General features: G+C 38.7%; 1 protein-coding gene across 2 annotated transcripts in view; it reads right to left on the reverse strand.

The window, feature by feature from the left end:
* Window positions 1-3,488: 3,488 nt before the first annotated feature.
* The window catches only part of grik4 (glutamate receptor, ionotropic, kainate 4), a 334,582-nt gene continuing 318,928 nt past the window's right edge, over window positions 3,489-19,142 (reverse strand). Inside the window, exons 15-22 of one of the 2 annotated variants that reach the window (XM_027999192.1) lie at window positions 18,578-18,687; window positions 17,348-17,521; window positions 15,541-15,585; window positions 15,252-15,417; window positions 13,439-13,664; window positions 10,655-10,783; window positions 10,444-10,562; window positions 3,489-9,362 (exon numbers count right to left, since the gene is read on the reverse strand). In XM_027999192.1, coding sequence (XP_027854993.1) covers window positions 8,973-9,362; window positions 10,444-10,562; window positions 10,655-10,783; window positions 13,439-13,664; window positions 15,252-15,417; window positions 15,541-15,585; window positions 17,348-17,521; window positions 18,578-18,687 — 1,359 coding nt within the window. In that variant the 3' untranslated portion in view covers window positions 3,489-8,972. The remainder of the gene's footprint in view (window positions 9,363-10,443; window positions 10,563-10,654; window positions 10,784-13,438; window positions 13,665-15,251; window positions 15,418-15,540; window positions 15,586-17,347; window positions 17,522-18,577; window positions 18,688-19,142) is intronic. The other variant, XM_027999193.1, reaches the window with a different exon arrangement.

A 19,142-nucleotide genomic window follows, 5' to 3' on the forward strand; every position in this document is an offset into this window, starting at 1 on the left:
TTTAAATTTGCACCAGAATTGTTGTGAAGATAAAATGCAGTCTATCATTTGTAACCTTTTGTGCCGCGACGGCATTCGTTGCGTTTAACATTTAGCGTCTCTGATGTCAGACAGAAAAAAAGGAATAGTTACACAAAGTGATGCGATCTTGGGCGGATGAATAGCTGCGATTATAAAGAAATAGAATCATAATGAATGTAGAAGTAAAGACATAGAAAGGCTATCAGAAATAAAGGCGTTGTTGTTTGGTTCCCTCTGGACACACTGATTGTTTGTGGGATATACAGCAGCCGGTACAAGCATTGGCAACCCTTGTCTTGTAAACTGTGTAAAAATACTTCAAATAAACACAGTGTATTGCTCTACTGTATTCTGCAGTAGAGCAATACATCAAACTAGCATTTTTGTAAATTGTGTCAAAGAACTTTTAAATAGTAATTCACGACTTCCCGTTCCACTTTTGTATAAATAAGACATGAAGTACAGGCCTAATTCTAACTCACAAAGTTAGATGAAGACACGTATTTACACATCCAACATGCAGAGTATGATAAAGAAAGGAATGAAATCTAAAAGCTCTGTGGGAGAACTGCAGAATTAGAGAAAATCTATATGCCAACCAGCTGATAAGGAGGCAAGTCATCAAATAAAGACGCATTTTTCTGTTGCTACAAGCATAAAATATGATCAGTTCTAGTGATGTAGTACATTAATTTGACTGAAATGAAGATCAAGCTTTCCTGCAATAAACATCTAAAGCTGCACTATGCAATTATATAAAAATGTTCTAAAATATGTTTTTGCATATTTGTTAAAACTGTCACCATGTTGTGACAGTAAAATGTGAGGCAGATAATCTGTGAAAGAACCAAACTCCTCCGCCTCTTCCCTGCGCTGCTATTGTCATCTGAAGAAATACAATGCTGCCGGTTAACATCAACCAATCAAAGCCCAGGGGAAGGTCTTAGAGCTGTCAATCATGCTCATGTACAAGCTCCTCAATGAGTAACAACTTACCATTACAGGAAAACTGTTTATATGCCAATGTCGGTGGCCATGCTCACTAGCCTGAGCATTCATGGCATGGTCTGCTATCAGGAACACGCTATAGCTTAGAAGTATGTACTTGAGCTTGATTGTCAGCGCTAAGACCCTCATCCTGACTCTGATTGGTTGTTTCTGACCGAGTTGTACATTTCTGAAATTTGCACTGGAAGAAGGAGCTTGTATTTTTTCCCCACATATTATCAGTCTCACCTGTGTCATGACATAGTGACAGTTTTACCAAATATGTAAAAAACATATTCTTCATAAAGGTTATGTATCCCAGCTTTAAGGTCTTGTTTCAAATAACATATTAATTTGAGATAAAATGTCTCAAATCCTATGTTGAATATCGTGCAGGATTTGCGATATTTTTGTTTCTCTTCAGAAATGTTAAGGGAACTTTGATGCAGCACATGGCATCATGAACTCTTCAAACATCAAAACAATTATTTACAGCAGTGGCACTAATTGTCATCCAACAGCTGACTTTGTCAACCATAAATATCTCAACTAACTACTTACCTAAAGTTGTTCATATCTACAGTCTGAGCAATATTCTGAAGAGTTTGAAACATCTGGAACTGTGGCAAGTTGCACCCTGCAAATCTGTTCCCCAAGGGACGCCAATATTTGTTCAGGGTGCTTCGAGCACGATAAAACACATTAAAGTCAGAGCGCGGCATCTCTTAAGTCCTCGCAAAATAACTATTAGATATGGGGTAACTGGTGTAGATATGCAACAAGCCGCAGGCTTGAGGAGAGAAGTACCTTTTCACACACATCTCTTCAGGCTCTCAGTGCTCATCAGGGCCTCCATAAATCCAACAGCAGCAGGCGGCGGCAGGAAGCGGTGAGCAAATAGATGCATTTTATTTATGGAGCTAAATCACCAGAGGCAGAAGAAGCACAGCGATATAAACCTGACATGACGGTGACATACAGGAAGAGGCGAGTATTTGTGTGTGTCGGAGCTTAAAGGCTCATGCTGCCGTGTGAATGCTGTAGATAAGCAATTTGACAGGCTGATGATGCACTGGACACAACTTTCCATCTGTAATGCTGGAATAGAGAGAGTTGGATGCAGGCACCGGGAGACAAAAGGAGCAGGTTGGATTAAACTGTAAATCTGATGCGGGCCGTTCATCCTACCGTCCAGAGGAGACTATAATATCCGCTAAAAATCGCGGTGATAGATGAACTACAAGCCAGTGGATGCTTAAATCACAGATGAGTTGTTAAACTCATTAGCCTGCGTTAAGACTCTCTGCCCACACAAATTCTCAGCTGCTCAAAGGATTCTCGGGTGTGCGGATGCTAACCGGGCTCTGGGAGAGAGAGAGAGGAGAGAGGAAGACGCTTCAGGTTCTGTTGGCCAACACGGCCCACCTGCTCGTGTTCACAGTGTCCTGCTAAAGTATCGTCACTCCCTAAGCTGGTTCACATTTTGTCATTTTACAACTACAAAGCCTGAAGGATTTTAAAGTGGATTTTTTTTGTGTTTGTGAGAAACACAAATACTGTAAGTGTTTCATTTGGAGCAAAGTAAAACCTAGTTTTTAAAAAAGGTTTCGTTGGCTTTAGTGGCCTTTATTTGAAAGTAGTTCGACAGGAAACAGGGTAATGAGAGAGGCAAATGTCACCAGGCCGGGAATCGAACCTGTGACCACCGCCACGAGGACTGAAGCCTCAATGCGCGGGTCGTGCTTTGCCCCTGCGCCACGACAGCACCTGTGATACCTAGTTTCAAATGTTTTTTTGTGCCACCAAAAACCTGAAATATGTGCTGTGAACGTATGATCTGCCCCTTTTACTCTGACACGCCTAAATATTTAGTTATTTAGCCTCTTGTGTAAGAAGAAAAATGGGGTTAATTTTTCAAATATTTTCACAATTTTTTTTACTAATTTCATAATGTCGCAGTTTAGAACTAAAAGTATAATTAGCAAGCTAAATATTTATATACTAAATATGTAAATATTTATTAATTTATTTACAAACACAATCTCAAGCTACTTAACAATTACAGTTAATTTCTAAAAGCAACTGGTTGCACTGGATTTTATTTAGGAATATCAGAATACGTGGGGGTGAACACGTATGAAAGCTATGCTGTGTGGTTTCTATTTGCAAATAATAATAATAATAATAATAAAACTTGAATAATTGCTCTTCCACTTTGTAATTATGAGATGCTTGCATTGATGTACCACAGAAAATCACCCAGAAATACATTAAAGCTTGTGGTTGTAATGTGACAAGATGTGAAAATGTTCAGTGGGTTTTCTGATTGCATAGTTTAAAAAAAAAGGCACTGTATAAAAGAAAACAAAAAAACCAAACAGTTCACTCAGGAGGCTGCCAGCGTGACGGATCTAAACAGCTGCTAAGGTCAAATCCATCAGAGCACAAACGAGACAAACCAGAAGCCCAGAGAATGGACGTTGTTTCCAGAAATGTATTTATAATGAAATAAAATGTCAACATAAAAAAATAAAGCATATAAAATATAGAAGCACAAACAGTGCCAGCTCTCTCCCGGAGAAGGTCGCCCAAAGTCTCGGTGGGATTTGTTTTAATTCGTACTCCACTGCTCTCCGTGCCTTCAAGGTAATTGGCAATCTCATTCCCACTACGCTTGATTTAGCACCTCTGTAAATGTTTTCAGCATTTAAGAAGTTTGCATTGAGAGCAGAAAGAGCCTTCACACTCTCATCTGCTTCTTAGTAACATTCAGCAAATGGATGAAAACGGCTTTTATAGACCTTTTTAAATTTGGGTCTTCTCTTCTCTTGGACTGACTCATTAATTTGACTAAATCTTTAAAGAAATGTTCGCATTTTACAGTGAATGTTTCTGGAGACCTAAGATTTTTTTTCTTCATTAAACTAATCAATGTAGCTGTCCATGAGAAGGATTCCTGTAATTAAAAAACAAACAAACAAACAAAACACAAGAGTGTACAATGCTGCTCCATTAACACAATAAACGTCAAACAATAATTACTCTTGAAAAAAAAATACCACAATAGACATTTACCAGGAACTGCACTGATTACACTGTATTTACATAACTTTTGTGAGCCAGCTTGTTTGAATGAAAAACAACAACATTGGAGCAGATTATGGACAAATAATGTGCATAAAAAAACACAGAGACATTTAAACCTGACAGATGTTTTGTGAAATGAAACATGTTTCTCTTCACATTGCTCGCTCTAAAGGAGGAGAGGAAATTCTGACGAGATGGAGGCTTGAAGTGACAGAAAGGTGAATGCTGCACCTTCATTTAAAGCTGTCGTGAAATGGCATCTTGCAGTGCTGTAAAAAAGATTTGAACCCTTATGGGCCTAAATATTTCAAAAACTAAAACTAATTTTGTCATCAGACAAAGAAAACCTGAATAAATACAAACTGTTTTCAAGCAACGATTCCATTTATGAACTAAAAAAAACAATCCAAGCACCACTCACTAGTAAGATAATTGCGCCCTAAGCCTAATAGCTGTCTCCTCTTTAAATTGTTTGAATTCAGGCACATTGAGGGATTGCTTCAAGTATAAACTGCCTGTTTAAGGGCGTACCAGAGCAGTTCAATCAAATTAGGTCAGGGGTCTTTTCTGACCTCCTGGATGAGTTTTTAATGCCATCTTTGAGTAATTTGGGGAGGTCAGTCACTTCTGGGAAGGTTCACCACTGTTCTATGTTTCTTAATTTGTGAAAAAATAAACAAAAAAAAAACAATATTTTTGTGGTTCATTGGATCTATCCAGACTGTTTGTCGTATTGCCTGTATTATGTTGTCGGACAGGTTCTACTTAAGACATTTCTTGGTTCTGCAGATCTGGCAGGCTTGGACATGACTCGTTTAAATGAACTCAGCTTTCCATAAGAGCTGTTCGGTTAGCAACAATGTAAGCACGAGTCAACCAAAGTGGGTTACCTTTAAGCCTTGTTTGGATAAAGTTTTTTTTGTACTTTGAAAACATCTTCTTGCATTTAATTGGGTTATCTTTGTCTGGTGGTAAAATGTGTTTGAAGATCTGAATTATTTGAGATAAGCAAAAACAGGGGGAAAAATCTGTAAAACTTCTCACAACAACATGGCATGAAGGTGATTGACAGATTGTGATGTGCAGATTTAAAGTGATGGGCACATCAGCGATAAGGACGGGTCTGCACTGGCAGCCGTCTGCCCTCTGATTCAGTGAGGTTATCATAAAGCAGTCAAAACAGCCACTCAGCCTAAACTCTCATAAGTAACTAAGAGTCCTCCTGGATTCATTTGTAGGAAAATGCAAAAGGGAAAATGTCATTCCAACAGACATTTATAAATGATTTTTAAATCGAGATTTAGGGATTAACAGGGCAAACTGTTTGTGTGATTAATTAGATTTTTTTTTCTGCCATCAAACTCTTTGGAAAGGGAAAGAAAAGTGAATGAATCATTGTTTATATTTCCCCAAGTCACTCATTCCAAAAAACAAATGACTTTTTTCTGCTTCTATAGCGTCAATAAAGTATGAAAACTGTCATAACACATCAGAAGCAAAATACTTCTCCAAGGGGCTTGTAAAACTGCACATTCAACAAAAGCGCCGACGTTTTAACACTTAAAAGAACGGAGGAAAACTGCTGCAGTAAAAGCTTCTTGACCAAGAGCTTTTTGGTCTGTCACTAGTTTCATATGAAGGCAAAAATAAAAGACTTAACAGCAGAAAAAGGGACCTGATTTCATTCAGCATGTACGGAACAAAAACCGTGTTCATCACTGGCAGGTATTTATAACAACTGTTGTGGAAATCTAATAAAATGAGAAACGAATCAAAATGTTGTGGCACTAAAGGGATTTTTCCATGATGCTGACCTGAACGTTTTTGTCTCCAGAACTAAATTACCCTCAACTTTTAACCTCCCAGGGATTGTTAACCCTAAAAGGTTTCTCCTTTGATCCTTGGGCAGACAATGGACAAAAAAAGTTTCCTGCATGGACTGTACATATATATATATATATAGTATATATAAAACCTTGTGATTTATTGTGAGCAATATAACTGATTGGTTCATGTCTTCTATCTATAGCTTTGGCAAAATCACTCCAAGCTTCTCCCAATGGAATAAAACTTAAAAACGCTTTCAAACTAAGAAGAAATTAATTTGCTCCATTAACAGATGTTTAATGAAATTCAACCTACATGTACCAAAAGTGTTGCAAAATTGCTCCACATTCCAGGGGCGTTGTGGAGGTTTTCTCTGCACCTCTGCGAATAAATGCTGTTCGACATTCTCACAACGTCTTCAGTCCCCTGAAAAAGTTTAAACTGGGAGGAATGCAAAAAAAATAAAAATGCTGAGAATATTGTTTCAGTACAAAATACCAGATGGCCTGAATCCAAAATGCTGTTGTGGGTTGGTTCAGGATGGTCCAAAAAGTATGTCTAGCGACCTCCCTAGCAGAGCCATTTTCTGGGATAAAATTACAAACAAGTCACTTTTACTCCATAGATGCTGCGGAAAAGAACATCTGCAGAAAAGTAGCACTAGAAAAATGCCTTATTACTCCATCACATACGTGCATTGCATTTCCAGAATGTACAAAGATGATGTCTTTAAGGAATTATTGATTACCAAACATTACTGTTCTATGTAATTTGATCTACAACTAAGTCAAGTTGCCTCTTTTATAATTTAACTCAGAGAAACCTAAATCAATGAAATAGGTGCTACTGCTACAAAATGTATGAAAATGCTGCAAAAATGTCATAGCACTGACACAATAATATTGCTCAACCCAATGTTACATTGTTGTTTTTAAATGATTCTTTGTGCCCTATAAACCTGATATCTAGTTTTGCCATCAGCCTTGGTAGGAACAACCAGATGTAACTGATTGCATCACATTAGATGAATTTTGAACAACTTTTCTTATTTTAATTCAGCCAAACTAAATTGTATTCAAGCATGATGTACTATTCATATTCAACAGTATCTCACTCAGGTTTAAGCTCAGTTTTAATTAGACTACTCCATGCCAAAACTTAAAAATTTTTTTAAGCCAGTTAATAACCCAACTGCTCTCTATCACAAATTCACAACCAGATACTCTCTTTCAGGATCTTCCCTGTTTCATGAATTCATGGTTCCATCAATGATGGCAAGTTGTCCCAAGTCCTGAAGCAGCAAACCAGCTGCAAAACGAGGCAACTAGATTTAAATATCGTGTGCATGATGTTCTTTTCTGAAATGCTGTTTTAACAACGCACACCTTTTAAGAAACTACTTTTGCCTTGTAAATCCACAGAATATTTTCCAAAAGGTTTCTGGGATCATGAAAATGATATTTTTTATTTTTATTTTTTGCAAATGTGAGACGGATCTTTGTGTTCCTTTCTGCCTGCTGCTGTTTTCCCCATGGTACTCTCCCTTGGTTGCTGTTCTTATCCTCTATGTCTCTCTCTGACTTCTTCAGATGTTGCTTCTTCAAAAGATTTCACTGTTGTTCCAGGTTTTCTGTATTAGAGGAAAATTGCACTGATTGTGGTTCCAAAAACCTTAAATGTGACTTTTAAAAAATATTTTTGACACTGATTCATTAATTCCTTTGTTTCTCTTTTGCTCTTGAATTTCTTTAGATCATAATCTGGTGTGTTGGTTTTTCGAGGTCCTTTGGACTACTTCATGTTGTCAGACAGGTGCTAGTTACATGACTTCTTTATTGCACAGGACAAGCAGTAATCAGGCTACCACTAGCCTGGACTTAGTCAATGAAATTAAACTTATTTCATGATTTAACAAGAGCGACAATGATAGCTTCAAATAAGACAATGTTGGTATCGGTAGAATGAATTAAATCACTACTTGGAAACTACATTCTGTATTTTCTCAGGTTACCTTTGTCTGATATTCAATTGTTTAATTGATCTGAACCATTTCAGCATAACAAAATGCAGATTCCGTTTTACTGCACAGTATAGAAAAACACCCTCCAACCCAATACGTAAGCAAAATCTTTCTTCCATGTTTGTAGCTCTGCAAAAAAGCACTTGTAAAGACACCACTGTATGTGGCGAGACAAGAAAGAGTGTTAGCAGCTTAAGAAAGACGGAAATAAACGGGCATCTTTCTAGAAAATGCTGAAACTCAGTCACCACCTTATATTTTGATCAGAATGTGAATGTGACTGATTTGACCACTCACCAATGCCGCGCATCGCTGTCTTTCAGGGATATCAACAGTTATTTTATTTATTATGCTATTTTATAGAATAGCGTCACTACAAAACGAGCTGATGTGCGTCTGCGTGTTTATTTTCTTGGTTCAGCTGAATTTGTTTGTTTTCTGAAGGCTCTGGTGCTTCGTTTAGCCACAAGGGAACACTCGTGGTTTTTGGCACTTTTAACATAAAAAGGTTTAAAGGATGACTTTGCTTTAACCTCCTACTCCTTCGCAGCACATTGGATGCGGTACATCTTCATACAGGTAACTGTCAGACTAAAAAAACAAGTGGTTTATATTTTTTAAGAATAGAATAACAATATTTAGTTGTAATAATCAAACAGAGGACAGAAATATTAAAAAAAATGAACTGCACATTGATAAATGACTGGAAATACTGCATAGTACAAATGCCCCATAGCTGTTTTTGTCTGTCCTGCTTCACAGGGTACAATGGGCCTCCAGGGACAGACCGCAATGAGACACGCTCATCAGTTCTTTTTCCTCTGACCAAGGAAAACAAAAATCATCCAAAAACATTTCAAAATCTGACTTTAAGTGGTTGCTTCAAGGGCAAAACAAAGTCTGCAGCAATGTCCTGCTTTTCAAGAACAAGCTCAGAATGGCTGGATAAAAATACCACATGGTCTTTGATCCCTGGAAAAAAGAGAGAGGTGTATGTTGGAAAAGTCAGTCTTACTGGATTTTCCTAGTGTTATTCAGGTTCGCTGCTATTTGTGGTTTTGTCCCACTCCATGCTCTCCTCGCTGTGCGTGGGAGAGGGAAGGGCCTCGCCGGCCCCGGCGGGACGCATCCTGAGTCCCTGGAAGCGTCTGCACTCGGGGCAAATCCGGATGTGGCTGCAGCCCCTCGCCACCAGGGCGGCCTCCTGCGCCAGTCTGTGGGAGAGCGGCTCGGGCAGGCCGGTACCTGCGCACAGTTTGCCATTGCTGAGGCTGACGGCGGCGGCTCGCGCTCGACGTTCCTCCAGGGGTAAAGGTCGCGGCCGCATCAAAGACGCCGCGCGCCGGCGCCTCACCTGCAGGCTGTCCCGACACAACACGATCCCGTGCAGCTCCCGCAGCATCTCCTCACACACCGACTGCTGCGTGCGCACACGGGAAGGGGAGAGGAAAAAAAGAGAAAAGGGAGGAAAGAGAGAGGAAGAGAAATGGAGAGAGGCCAGACAAGTCACTGACTGACTGACTCGGTAAGGACAGACTGATGGACGTCACGGACACACAGAACACACACAGGTTTCATGGTTATCATTATGACTGGTTAGCAGCAACAAATATTAAGAATCACAACACATTTATACTACATATTAATATGTTAGTATTACTTCTAACATGCACACATGAAGCCACATCAATAATAGTTCTCCACCAGTTTGGGGCCTTTTGACTTTTTTTTTTTTAACATTTAGCATTAAACTAAAAGTTCAAAATATTTTATTAGAATCTGATGTAGTGGACAGGACGCACAAATTTATTTTGTAAATATCAAAGGGCAATTTTCTTTAGCATTGTGATATGAAAATTTGAAAGAGAAAAATCCCAAAAGACTTGCAGCTGTCGTTGCGTCAAAAGCATTGAGGGAGGAGGTCTAAATATAAATACAACATTTTTTTTTCATATTGTAATTTGTAAAAACTGTTATTCCTCTTCACTTCAGCTTTAAATCCACTTTACAGTATGCTGGTTTCTGTTCTGTCCCCTTAAATCCCAATAAAATACAGAAAAGTTAATGTTTGCTACTTGAAAAAATCTAAGAGGTACAAAGAGTTTTATAAAGTTGCACAGAGCAAATGCAAAGGTTTCTGGGCAAAGGAACAGACGTAAAACTGCATACAGGTCTGAGTCCATTAATACTTCAAAGCACAAATAATTCACGTTTGGAAATGAATGTTTTCCAGGCCTCTTTCCAGATTAAGCTGCAAATAAGCTTCTAAGGTCAGAAGTATAATTTTGATTTATCCTCTCATACACGAGGAAATGCTTCATCACTGTACACTTTAAAAACATTCCTTAAAAAAGACAGATACCTGTGCTGACAGCCGATTATTAATGCAATGAACTGGGAGCTCAGATGGGAAGAATAGATGCTACACGTTAATGTAAAACCTCACGGCCCTTCCCAGGGGAAGGAAGAAAGTATGTCAAGGTCAAATATGCTTTCCCCACCTCATTTCCTGGGGCCTGTTTTAACATCCAAACAAACTCCAGCACAGCCATGAAGATCGCCACCAGCAGGCCGCACACGAGCACCACGAAGATCCCGCCGATGTTCTCCATACCCAGACCTGAGGAGATGGCAAAGGTCAAGGAAATGAGGGAACAAAGAAGCAAATGGTGACTGATTACACTGAGGATTGCCCTCAAAAAAAAATGAAACCTTTGGCCCGGTGGTCCTCCTCCTTTGGACACTTGCCACCCTCCCACCAAAACCTCTTGAGAATCTCCAAACGATTGTCCTCCTGAAGTTTGAGGATGGCAAGGTCAAACTCATCGCGGTACACTGACCCTGAAGGAAGGAGAAAAGGCAGAACGGGAAAAGTTTCTTACATTGGATGCTTAAAAGTTTCTGAAACCTGCCGAACTTCACGACACAGAACATAATCATATTTTCACACAAGCCTATATCTGTGTGGCTGAAGTTGGTTTGGCAGTTAATTTGAAGATAAAATCAGAGGCAGGCCTTTTGACTGAACAATCCTGCGTCGGTCCACGTTTTTTTCTAAAGGCTCATTGTAGCGACGGCACTCACACCTAGTGGCATAAATTTCAGATTGCAATCAGCTGATTATGCCGCGCCTCTCCTACTCTTTCAGCTGAAAGGGAGAAGGTCCTTTCTGGAACAGTAATATAGCAGATTGCAAAGAGGAGAACTCAATGCATCTTCCACTCGTAGTTTGTACATCAGAAAACCCTGACAAACTTAATTGATATGCATATTTTTTTTCCTTTTTAACTGTGGTTTCATTACCCCATTAATTTTTTTGCTGCTGCAAAGTGAAACTAGATATTTACATACCATTTAGAAGACAGATAGCAGATATTTTAATTGCCGGCTGAAATTAAATCAGACTTATAAAACTGTAATCGACCAGTCACGCTACTTTGCTGATTTGTAAAATCTATAATTTTCACCTTTGACATTTATGTTCGCAGTAAAAGGCGCTCCATTGCTGGCTAAGATTCCCGTCCATCTTTGTTACATTGGCTGCTCTTTGTGCTGTTCTCAGATAGCTGTCCATTTGCAAACAGCTATACAAAGCAAAACTAAAACTTTTAGTTTGAAATGTTTTAAACAAAATGCTAAATTTATCCTCATTCAGCTAACTAGAATGGCACTGAAATATGCTACAAGCTGCATTTTCAGCAATTTGTACCAAAATGGAGAGAAAAGTGTTGTTAGCCTAACAATTTGGCAAATTGAGCTGCATGAGAACTTTGTGAGCAGGAGTTTACTAAAGACTTAGTACAAGCAAAACTATTTGCTTGTACTAAATGTGGTCAAACCTTTGTCTGTGTGTGCTTCCAATTCTGAAACCAGAAGTAAAGGCAAATCCTCTCCTTAAGTAGTTTCATCAAACACATAACATGTTGCTGCGCTGACACAATTTGTCCATGTCCAAATTAGTCGTGATGGATGCATAATGTCTTGTTTATGTATTTAAATGTAAAATAAATTACAGCCAGTGTAAATAGACTAGCGTTCTGCCATCCAAACAAACTCCAGTAGGCTGGACACCATCACCAAGAGACGCCTGATTATGTTATGCAGGCTGACTGGGAAAACATTATCATCTGTCTCAGGGGGAGTTGTGGCAGTGCACTGTCAGCACACCCTCCCACCAGGGCGGCCAGGAGATTTTTTACTCTGCTGTAGAACCTTAAACTCGTTAAAAATGCAACTTGAAGCAGCATATTAAAGCAGACGTGAAGAAGCTCTTGTTGGGACAAGAATATCTGACATTAAGAAAAACAGAGAACACAGCGTCATGATTTGGTGAGTGTAAAATCACACTACTTTACTGGACTTTGAGTTTAGGCCTGTAGTTTTAACAGGAATGATATTCAATATCACCGAATTCTTGATCCTACAATACTTTAATTAGTATCTGGTTAAAAAAAATCTTGAGTAGGACATTACTAATAAAAATACTTACAATGATAACACTTATTATGTGTGCATCGAACTTCTCCAAACAGGGTGCAGATTAAAACACTTGCATGGCTTTTATAAATAAATAAATTTTAAGTATTTCTACTTATATATCTTCTGCAGAATTACTGGTACTACTGATTCTAGGATTTGGTTCTTCAAGAGTTTTGCATATGATGGGATGTTTGTACTGTTCTTTTTGAAAATGTGGCACCTTTCATTTATCATCATTAATGTTTTCCTCCTTAACTTGCACTCTTTGCATTCCTGCTTAATGGTTCTAATTTGTATACTGTATTTTAATAGCACCTGCCTGAGGGCTAATGATGGAAATCAGACTCAGGTCAGAGTCTGATCTAAAGAGCATCTTGGCTTTAGAGTTCAGTGTGAAACATAAATGTTGAATTGAGAAGGAATTGTTCAGATTTAAGATCAAATACCTCAAATTGATTCCACAGTGCATGTCCAGTGTCAGGTGTAAAACCTAATCCACAGAAAGATTGAATTTTTATCTTGTAAACATCAAAGGATTTCAAATCTTATTTACTAAAGACGTATTCTTTTTCATGCTGCAGGAGATCAAAGTACAAATAAAATCGTATCTAAATTCTCAGAAACATTTCTCTGGAACGATACTTTAAACTCCCTTCCTGTCTCACCTTAGCAAAGAAATTGTTCTGTAAAAGCCCGGCTGAAAGTCTCGCTAGTTTCTCACTTTTTGCATCACTTTGTCCAATAATAGGAGCCAATTGTTTGGCTATGCAGGAGCTTTACTTTTCAATTTAACCCTCCAATGCAACGCTTATGGTCCATTCTTCAACTAATGCTCCTATTCTTCTTTTTCCTTTTCTCGGCTTCACAGTGAATTATACAGCACATTTAGGTGAAACTATCAGCCTCAGCCTCTGAAGTTGCCATTTTACGCCAAACCTCCTTCTCCTTTTACTCCACCAATAAATGTCGGCTAGCTCTCATTTGTAATGTCTCTCCCTCCCACCGTTCCCCACTCACCCAGTGGCATGCCGATGCCGTAGCCCTTGGTGTCGAGCAGTCCTCCAATTTGAGTCAGGTTGCAGTTCCTCTGGCGGTAGTACTCATTCATGGTGCTCTCCAGCAAGTAGGCGTAGTTGGAGTTCAGAACACGAGCGATGCCCTCCTCTGTGCTCTTCACGAACACGCTGGGCTGCTTAGAGTTCATGAAGTTCCACATGCGTTGGTAGGTCTGGTAGCGAGAGTTCTGCAAGGCAGCACGAGGGTGAGATCGGATCAGAATAAACAAACAGTCGGCTGAAGAAGTCAGGCGGCAAAGGTTTATTAGCTGCAGATAAACATTTTCTGCCTTTGCTGATGTGGAGATGAGTTTTTATTTGTTTTCCTTTTTCATTTTCTTGACTGATGGATTTATTCAAACTCCGATTCAGTGATTCTGCTTTGTCTGCTTTTTTTTTGTTGTGTTTGTTTTTCTCCTTTGGCCGCATACGAGTTTCAATTTGAGCATCTACAGATTTTAGACCAAAGACTTCAAATGATATTGCTGACTTTCTTACATGTGCTCTTAACCAGTTTTCTCTGATTTATTCAGGGTCCAGTACGTGTAAAAGCATTAAGGAGTGTAGGACTACTGTCTCTTTTCTCCTCTATAACACCGTCCTTCACTGTCACTGCCTTTTTCTGTCTCTCTCTGAGGTCAAATATGCAGCAGATGAAAGAGGTTGAAATGGGATTTGGACAGCTGACTGACCCCTTGAGGAGGAGGATATTGGATGGTGGAGTGGGCAGGCAGGACAGAAATAAAACTTATGGTAAAAGGAGAAAGACAAGCAGGTGATAAGGAGGATCCCAACACTTACTGTCTGACTTATTGATCACAAGAGTTTTGGAAGTCAGAGCAAGCTCAAAGTTAAAATGACAAGTTCACATCTAGTTTTCATGTGCATGTTTCAGATCTTATAGTTAATGTTGGTTATTCATTATTTATTAGATATGTAGATAAGAAAGCAAAGAACAAATATAATGGATTTTAGAAACAAGAACTCAAATTTGAACTTATTGTGGATTTTCTCGACTGACACCACGTGAAAATATGCATATAAAAGAAACAAATATACACATCACAATGTATTTTGATAAAACTGAGTGCTCCTTAGCAACATTATCTTTGCAGCTATCAATCGATATGAACTAAATGTTTCAGTATTAGTTTTTTCAATTTGGTTGGTTCTCGAAAAAATACTATTTTTAAGACTAGTAATTAGATTTAAATGGAACTTGAAGATGTAAAATTTGGTGCAGGGGATTTTTGTTCGCCCGTGGGAATGCAAAACTCCTTCGCTGTGAACAGATTCACTGATTTTCCATCAACTTCCAGTTCATCCTTAGTGATTCCTGGGATGTCCTTAATTTCCCATCTATTTTCCTCCAATCTGAGCAATATGATTTGGATATGGCTGAAACTTCTATGTAACTTAATGTTTCAACATGACGATGATACAAAATAGATCAATAAATTAATGGTAAAATTTGGCATGGCATTGAATTTAACTGTACAGAAAGTATCTGAACTTGCTTAAAGCTATGTTTGTGCCATGAAATCCATCAGTTTGTTGGACTGCAAAAAATCCACCAGTAATTCACACAGGAACTTGTGCACCTAATAATTACTTTTAAAAATCTTTGAAGTTGTAAGTTGTATAAGCTATCCACCACAAAAAAGGAACCTCTCAAAATTAAAAGCAACCACATCAGGATGAGATTGATGCCTATCTAACCCCTCGACTGGAAATGATGTGTTAAAAAGAAAAGCTACTGTACTATGAGCTCTCACCATAAAGAAAGTCATAGTGGATCCTCCATGCATGGTGCCGTACTCTATCGCTGTCTGATCCGCCAGGTCGTCTACTGACTCTATTGGCACCTCCATCCTTTGAACAGTCAGGAAGGCGGCCAAGTTGGCAGTGTACGAGGAGATGATGATTAATGTAAAGGCCCACCTGTGGAGGAGGGCAGAGATAAAGAACATATGTATCCATCTATGAATATATGCAAAAACAGACTGCTGTATGAAGATAAATTATCGTGGTGAAAGTGAGGGAAGATTAAAATAAACTCCACACCTGAGAGGAGAAAACACGGCAGGAGGTTTCACAGTGGGTGAGGTGCTGGATGGATGAAGGGGGTCGGTGGAATGGATGGAGAAATGGGGCAATGGTTGGTTAGGATGCAAAAGCAGACATGAAAAGAAAGACAGTGTCTCAAATGTATAAGAGATTTTTGAAAACCGATGTCCTGAAACTCTGGAGTAAACATACCAGAGCTGCCCCAAATCAGAGAAAAATGCTTGAAACAAACAAACAAAAATAAAAACAGAAAGCAACACAAATTATTTCACTTTGTTAGGAAACTAAAGAATTAAGGTTTTTGCTATTTGGGACACAAATAACAAATTGGACAAATTGGATTGTTTAAACGTCATTGCAAAAAGGAGGGAAGTTTATTGTAAATGTAGTTTAACTGTCCTTCAATTCGATTCTGAGCAATTCAGTTCAATTACCCTCATGTCAACAGCCAGTTTAAAGGACAAACAGATCCAGCTGCACAGAAATATGCGATTTAATAAAAGTAGTTCATACCAATACAACATGCTCATACAGACAAATTAAGATTCAGTGATGAACAGTCCAATTTTTCACAATTTTTCAAACACAGTAAGTGTAACATGTCACCACTTTACCCAGAACAGGATGTTACTCAATCATTCAGCATCAATGCAGCTACAGAAATTGTTTGCAAGTGCTCGCTGTGTAATACATGGGATAACAATATCCTACATTTTTATCATCCCAAAACAAAGTAAAAAAGGCTTCCCAGCTACGATTTGAAATGGAGGCGTGAAAGTGTGTTCGGTTCTGATGAGTTGGACTTTTTGCCCAAAATTTTGAAAAGTATGTATAAAAACAATACAATATTACCAAAAGAGCACCATACCCATGATGAAGCATAGTGGTAGTAGTATCATGCTTTGGGCAAGTTTGGCTTCTTCAGCTGGATTTTGGGACAAAGTTGGAAGGTGTTGGAGGGGTTATTTTGTGAACAGTTTCAAATAGTTAATGTATGTAGAAAATTTTATGCTTCTGGAAGCTTTTATTGCTTCCAGTGGGACTTCCTGGTTCATTTCTATAATATATTTGTGCAAATTTATTGTACCTTTTTTCCCAGGTCTTTGTTTTATGCATCTACTTTATGTAGTGCATCACAAAAATATTCCAACATCAAACAATGTTTTTATGTTTTGGTACTTAACAAGTGGAAAGTTTAATTTGTTTTATTTGAATTCTACTTGGTGTCGATAATAAAACTAACAGTCTTCCAGAAGTCAGCTGTTTAGTAAAGCGAGTGCACCTGTGCAGTCAAAGGTGATTTACTTCAGTGTGCTAAATACAAATGCATGCCACACTTTTCAGGTTTTATTTACAAAACATTTACAAAAAACATGAATATTTTTTTCTGCCATTTCACAAATATGCATTCTGTGTTCTGTTACAACGAAAATCCCCCAAAAATCATGAGGTTTGTGGTGATGATGTATCTGTAAAAACAAGATCATGTTAATGGAATCTTAATGGAATAAGACACAGGGGGCATTTATTTGATCCTCTGGTTTTTTCTGAACACTTCAGTTCAGGTCTTAAGTTCTGTTTCAGTATTACGGCCATCATAAAAAAATAATCAGGTGATGGTAAAGCATTTTTGAAGACATGATTGCATTTTAAAAAACGTAGAACTACAACAATTCTTGAAGTGGTGGCAAGGACAGACAAAAGATGAAATGCAATTCATGTTGCAGCAAAAGTAGGTCAGAGCAGAGCTGAATGTGCGTTACATTTGTAGATTTGAAAGCTGGAAAAAATTGCCAGTACTAACCACACTCCGCTGACGCAACGTGTTGACAATGCTCTGGGAGCAATGGTGGATCCCTGCTGCATGAATCCTCCAACAGGGAACCAGAAGCTGTTGCCGAGTGAGTACTGGTTGATCAACAAGTTGCAGCGTCCCTTCAGACAGGGGTGGGGGTTGTACCATTCGTACGGCGTCAGTCTTCAGGGGAAAAAGGAGAAGGTGGAGGTTATATAAACAGTCAGAGTCTGGAGGAATGAATCAGAGTGAATAAACCCAGGCGCTACACAGATATTGAGACATAAAGAGGAGCAAATGACAAGGAGCAAAGAGATTGCAACAACGAAGTGAGCACAAAGTCACCTTGGCTCTCCAGAGAGACAAACAGCTTTCTTTTCAATCCCCACAGTGCAGCTCGCTTTAATCACAGGGAAATCGGCTGTGAATTTTGAATACACAAAGCAACGAGGGACGCACATGAAAAATCAGTTGTGTGCAACACTGAGAGATTAGATTATTTGCAGATATCATGCTCAAATTTGAACTACTGTGTGATTTGTCTCCAAAACAACTAAATTAGGAAGCTATATGGAAGACCTCTGAGGTTATTTTATAATTCTTGCTGCATATCATTAACCGAGAGCTCTCTAAAGGTTTTATGAGACAGCTGATCTGGGATCACTTAGACTTATCCTGCAGCTTGTTATCCAAAGATAATTTACACTTCTTTTGTTACTAGATCTAACAATAATGGTACAATAATATACGTATATCCATTTAACATGTTTGAGCTATATCAAGGTACCCTTATCATTAAGATGCTGTTGCTATGTTTGTATTCTCTTATAGTCATTTCATTTTAGATTTAAAAAAAAAACCCAATTAGCCTCTTTTTATATTTATTGATGAACTTTCTGTTTGGCTATTGCTGCTGGAAACCGAATTCCCAAGAAATTTGTAAGGTTCAATCTAATGTCATCGTAACACTTCAGCAGCAGATCTACCCGTACTCTCCCTGGCCAGCAGGTGGCAGTGTGGTTCTAACGACCCGTCGCTTAGAGCAGAGCGTTTCCTTTCCCTGTGGTGTTGCAGATCAACCACAAAAACTTTAAAGTGAGGGAACAGACACCTGTTTCCTGTTCTGTGTGTCCCCAAACAACTCTTCTTCTTTTGTTTTTTAATCTCTGTAGTCAACTCTTTGTTCTCCTCTCATACTTTTCTCTCATCCTCCTCTGTAAAGATCAAGCTTACCCTTACCTGGCCACTAGAAAGAGGACGCAGCTGACGGCCAAATAGGCCAGAAGCATGAAGAGCCAGACTCCAGGGGAGAAGGGATCCAGGAAGGAGAAGTAGCCCGGCCGACGTCCCTGAAACACAACAAACACAAATAAGTTACTGATTACATGAATGACAAAAAAAGACTTGAAGCTTCCTCAAATCCAATGACAACTTTCTTTATATATTTATATATAAAGTAGGATCCCATCTTGTGCTTACAGAGCATTGCAATAGTACTCTAACTCCTCAGATTTAACAACAAACATCTCTGAATGGCCCAGTCAATGTCCAGATGTAAAATCCAGTCGTTAGAGTTTTTAGGCAGATTCATGACCTTCAATAAATTGGTTTGAGTTTAACTTGTTTTGCAAAGAAGAATTGGCAAAGCTGTGCAAAGCTCATTGACACACACCGTGAAAGACTTGCAGCTGTAAATGCAACAACAGTGATGGCAGTTACTTTGAAAAAGTAACTTTAATCAGATTACTGATTACTCCTTGAAAAAGTAACTTAGTTAGATTACTGACTACTTGATTTGGAAAGT

Source organism: Xiphophorus couchianus, chromosome 18, assembly GCF_001444195.1.
Source record: "Xiphophorus couchianus chromosome 18, X_couchianus-1.0, whole genome shotgun sequence".
NCBI lineage: Eukaryota > Metazoa > Chordata > Actinopteri > Cyprinodontiformes > Poeciliidae > Xiphophorus > Xiphophorus couchianus.